We start from the raw sequence: 5,650 nt of genomic DNA, 5'->3' as shown, positions 1-5,650 counted from the left end.
AGGGAAAAAAGTTATAGCCTGTCAAGGTTCGACTATCGCATGACAATTAAATTGTAAAATGTTCAAATTCACAAAGTAAATTTTTAGGATAATTAATCAGGAATTGTTTTACTTTCTTTACAACATTTGTTTAAGCACCTTTCTTTGTGTGAATGTGAACTACTGTACCTTAAACCATTGCTTCGTTGTTCGTTTCCTTTATTGATTGTTGCTATTGTCACGTCTTTAAAAGCCCCAAGGTATTTCCCCATGCCAATCTTTCTTTTCTGATGAAAAAATAAGATATATGGTTATTGGTTACATTGATATTGTATCAATAAATGTTTAAAAAGTGAGATACAGTTTTTAGCAAGCAATGAAAGACACACACAAACATATGTGTTTAATAACATATGTGATCTAGCCCCTCGGAAGTTGCTTTATGACCAACGATTACGGCTTCCGTATCAATAGTACACCGAAAAGCCATCGCAGACTCGCCGAATCTGTCGATCTATGATGCAAGCAGAGCAAGCCAGAAAAACAACTGGCCTGCAGTGAGGTTCGAACTCACGACCTCCGGTCAAGCCGGGACCGTCGCTCTACCAACTGAGCTATGCAGGCTCAGAGAGGAGCGAGTCGAGAAACAACCATGCGCCAATACTTGCACATTTTGTTAGTACAAGCAGCTTCACACTGGGGGATCATCAGTCCGTATCAATCAATGAAAGACACACACAAACATATGTGTTTAATAACATCTGTGATCTAGCCCCTCGGAAGTTGCTTTATGACCAACGATTACGGCTTCCGTATCAATAGTACACCGAAAAGCCATCGCAGCAAACAGTATGTACTTTTTTTATTTTAGTTTGTTTTGTTTATTAGCAATACAAACTGCAATAAATATGAGTGAATCTTCCTAAGTAGAAAACTTATAAAATATCGGTGTATAGGTTCTCTTATAAGCGTTTATTCAACTCGCTATTACATTTTTTTGAATGTGTTATTTTTTAGTTCTTAGATTAACGAAAAACTATATTGTGGTAAACGGATTGACAAAAGTTCTGAAAAATACAAAAAATATTTCGCCGAAATGACAATGGTATTATCTGCCCTGTGCGGTTTCGCCAGTTCACATACCGAACTTTCATTCAAGTTGCTGTAATTTTCAACTAATAAAAACGTTGTAGGAGAAAAACCTACAACTTCTCATCCTATTATGTCGATGTCAAAATAAACGGCGCTGATCTAGTATCCTACCACTTGCCGAAAATAAATATTACATAAAAGACCAGCGCCGAAAATAAATATAATGATAAATGCTTGAACCGGCGCAGTCTGGAATCCTACCATAGCGTTGAGCAACGCACAATATTTGGGCTAGGGTGTCGATCTAGTGTTTGGTTCAGGGTTGATCAGGTATTTTTATTTAATAACCTAACACGCACCCTAATCCAAATAATGTTTGTTGTGGTAGGATTCTATAACAGTGCCCTTTTGGTTGACCCACCCAAACTCAAAATGTGAGCAGTATACCCGGCCAACGAAAATGTGGTAGGATTCAAGTGCCAAACAAGTTTACCTCCACACTAAGACCGGTCTATATTTTATAAATATCAAAACAAAAAATATTAATATTAGCCAAATAATACATGATAAAAATATTTTCCAACTGTACCAACAAATTAAGTTAGGCCTTAAACCTTTCCAGTGATGTTACACTTGTTGCCACTGATATGGGGGGATAAGAGTTAAAGAGAATATGTAAAAGTGAAAATATTATACAAATGCACCATACAATCACTAATGTAAGACGATAAGACCTTACTTGTAAGTCGAAGAGTGGTATCTGCTGGTTGTCTTTGGGAACAACTGACCTAGAATGTTCCATTTTATGTTGCATCTAGGGCAGTGATTCCCAAACTTTTTTTCTCGCGTACCATTTTGAGCTTTTGTACACTGTTGATGTACCACCTAAGTTACACCTTACTAGAATTTCTCAAACTTTCACTATTTTAGCATATTATACAAAAGAAAATGAGCATGTAAGCAGAATTAAACTTTACCAAACGCCATACCAGGAAGACAAAGAAGCAATAAATTAAACAAAACCCAAGGTTTAATGCGATAGTTGTTTTTCTTCACCAGCTGGTCAACACATACGACAATACTACACCGCTCACTATTAGTTTATCACTACATACATATTAAACCAGCTAACAATTAGCGTTTAATTATCTTGAACAAGATAAGTGTTACGTCATAAACGTGCGAAACCTCAAGTTATGCTGAAGTTAGTCGCGTACCACCTGAAAGACTCTCGCGTACCACCGGTGGTACGCGTACCACAGTTTGGGAACCACTGATCTAGGGTATATATTGCTAACATTATTAGGGTTAGGATGCAAGTTTGGGTTTCGTTAACTCAAGTATTATTATTGTATTTAACTCCCATATTTATTTTCTTTTTAATTTTTTTACTGATTTTGTAAGAGTTATGGACATAAGTAGAAATTCAAAGTTTCTTGGCCAAATAAGTCCGACAAAGAGATACTTTTTATAAATAGAATTTTTTATATAATATGTCTCAACTTCTATTGAATTGGTTTCCTACAGATCAGGATTCAACATTTTTACCTGCAATATATGATACAATGGTATATTCTATTTAATATAAAAAGTAAAGTACATAAATAAGGGTATGACTGACCCATCAAGTGAAAACAAACAGTCATACAATTTTACCACCATAAACTACAGTACCGTTCTTAAGAATCTGGTTGGGCCAGACAAAGTAAAGCGAAATGAGCCTTACCCAAGTTTTGGCGGTTTTGCAACACCAACTCCAAGTATAAATGAAATAAGGATAGAAAAGGTGATGAACAGTTGTGCATTCAAGTCTACAATTGCCTGTGTTGCAGGTATGGCATAAAACTCGCATGGTCTATTTTCTTTCCAGACAAATGCAGTTTCTTTATATTATGTAATTGCATTTTTTCTTTAATAACTTGAAATTTACAAATACAATGTGCAATTAGCCATCTCGGGGTGAAATTTCCATTACTGTTGACTGAAGAGAACATCTTGTTTTTGTTTTTTGTTTTTTACGTGGGGGGGGGGGGGGAGTATATAATATATAATTTTACCTTTGGTGTTAAGTGGATTCAAAGAAATATTATTTAGGTAGTTTCTACATTACTAGAAACACTGTTGGTGTAAAAGTATTTGTAAGGCACATAAAACAGGGTCTTGGTCAAACGGAAATACAAGTAAAAAGATTAAGAAATAATGCACTTCTTTCTAAAGAGTGGGAAAATGCAAAATCATGATTATATTTACAGGTGCAGGGTTTGGAGTGGTTTTCGCACTCTTCACAATGGGAATTGAGTCACCAAGTTATACAGACCCTACAAAGGTTCAAACTGTTAAGGAAACCTTGAAAGAAATGAGGACAAGAATGGGATCTAATGCAAAAAATTTTGCTGTTATTGGCGCAATGTTTTCAGCAGCGGAGTGCACAATTGAATCAGTAAGGCCAATATTACCTTGAAATAAATAAGTGTATATTTAAATATACCCTGAACTGTTGTTAAATAGACACTTTAAACATGCAATATTTAAAACAGGTAAAGTGACTATAAAGCCAAATTCTTTATTTAAAAAGAAATCATTGGTTATCTTCCATCTGTATAATGAGTAGGTTGTTTTTATTAGCCGTGGTTTACAATCTTGTAATTTGGAAACTTATACTCCTCTATGAATATATATTATATGTTTATGCATTTTGTATAACAATCCAATTTCGATATAATATTTAGGTAAAACATATGTGTTGTTACAAATATGAGTTTTAAGGTTTAATTGTGATATTTTGTAGTATCGTGGAGTGGCAGATATCAAAAACAGCTCCTATTCTGGTTTTGTGACTGGAGGGCTTATTGGGCTACGAGCTGGCATCAAGCCGGCCCTTCTTGGCGGAATCAGCTTTGCTCTCTTTTCTACTGCTATTGATTATTATTTTATACACAGAACGTGATAAGAGGAGTTCTGTTTTGTTTAGTTATTAATTGCGTGACTTCATACATGTGATGCCTTTGATGGACCTATCTTTGTATCTCTATGAGCGTTATTTTGCTACGTGGTAAAAGCTGTTGCAAACCAGAATTGTTCCCACAACTTAACTTTTGACTATACGGTGTTGTGTTGCCGTTTTTACAAAGGACCTATTTAAATGCCACAATACAATATTTTGATTACATGTCAAAATAAATGTCTGTTTGTTATGTTTCCCTACCAAACAGCAATTTATTTACAACAGCGTTCAATCGTGGACGTGTTGCTTTCAATAAAACATTCTGATTTGTTCGTTGTGTGAAGTGAAAGATTTTGCGCCATAAAAACATTATCAATTGCGTCCAACAAGGGTAGGCATGTCAGCTTTCAGAGATTGCGTTATACGTTAATGTCATAAAAAAGTTGTTGTTATATTACCCTAATAACAACCCTTTGAAAAGCAAGCTAATTTTCATTAGGCCGATCCAACGCTTTGTATGTAGAATCGACTTCAGTTACAATCTATGTACGAGTTTGGCTGTGCATCGCAACTTACTTGATAATGAAGTAAAAGTTTATGTATAAATGTTTCGTTTTCGTTACATAAATGTCTCGAAAACATTTTGAGAAGGGCCATATATTTTCGAGCAATGTACAATTTTTTTTTTGTTTGCCCAATTCATTATGTCTCCTTATATATTAGCTTTGTCAATTTATACTAAACAAACGAAATTATTTCGTTTAAGGACTTCAGTCCGAGTGTGATCGAGAACAGCGTTTTTTCATTACATCTGGCAATTCCATGGAGATATGATATTTCCATTTAGTCGCAATTCCATTCCTGTAAGTGTAAAGGGCATTTTTAGCTCCTTTAGTTGCTTTATCTTTAAATAACTGCTGGATGAATGAGCTAGGCCAGGGATGTCTAACCTGCGGCCCGCGGGCCACATTGCGGCCCGCCTGAAATTTTTGTGCGTCCCGCTAGTCATTTTCACTCCCAAGTAGTATTTTAAACGTTCAATATTAGCCTAATTAAAATGTACTAGTCAGCTTTTAGGGGCGCATTAATAGTATAATATGGGTAAAATATATATATACATATATACCTCTAAAGACCAATACTTAATCTTGAAACTTAATAGGTTCTGCGGCCCATTAAATTATTTCAAGTGTCAATGCGGCCCACTATAATAAAATGTTGGACATCCCTGAGCTAGGCCAATGGCGAACGTTAAAATTGATAAAAACGTATGTTTTATATTTTAGAAGATTTTATCCACTTTTGGCGGCCGCGCAGTGATTAAGAAGCGCTAACATACATTGTTAATAGCAATAGTGTGCTTATAATTGCCCAGTTTTAAATATTGGGATTGTGAGTAGTGATTTTAATGTAAAAGGGGTGATAAGTGATGACTGAAAATTGATGTCTAAGGCAATTATCTTGACTTTAAAAAGTCAAAATTTTGTCAAAGTTTACACATTGAGTCAAAATCAAATCGATTTCAAAATTGAGTCAAAATCAAATCGATTTCAAAAAGTATAAAATTCATACCAATAAAATATAACGTATCGAAAACTGCCTTTTATACGTCACATAAAGGGTTACAGCCAGTCC

At 35.0% G+C, this 5,650-nt stretch overlaps 1 protein-coding gene across 1 annotated transcript; it reads left to right on the top strand.

The window, feature by feature from the left end:
- The first annotated feature begins 2,602 nt into the window (after positions 1 to 2,602).
- Positions 2,603 to 4,345, top strand: LOC146138292 (mitochondrial import inner membrane translocase subunit Tim22-like). Its single transcript, XM_083394111.1, has 3 exons — positions 2,603 to 2,903; positions 3,324 to 3,511; positions 3,860 to 4,345. Exons 1-3 carry the CDS (start codon positions 2,684 to 2,686, stop codon positions 4,016 to 4,018), a joined length of 567 nt encoding a protein of 188 aa, XP_083250237.1. The 5' UTR covers positions 2,603 to 2,683; the 3' UTR covers positions 4,019 to 4,345.
- The last annotated feature ends 1,305 nt before the right edge of the window (positions 4,346 to 5,650 follow it).

This window comes from Ascidiella aspersa, chromosome 7 (assembly GCF_963924565.1).
Source record: "Ascidiella aspersa chromosome 7, kaAscAspe10.2, whole genome shotgun sequence".
Lineage (NCBI taxonomy): Eukaryota > Metazoa > Chordata > Ascidiacea > Phlebobranchia > Ascidiidae > Ascidiella > Ascidiella aspersa.
Note: the sequence above shows the minus strand (reverse complement) of the source record. Positions and strands in the feature narration are given on the sequence as shown.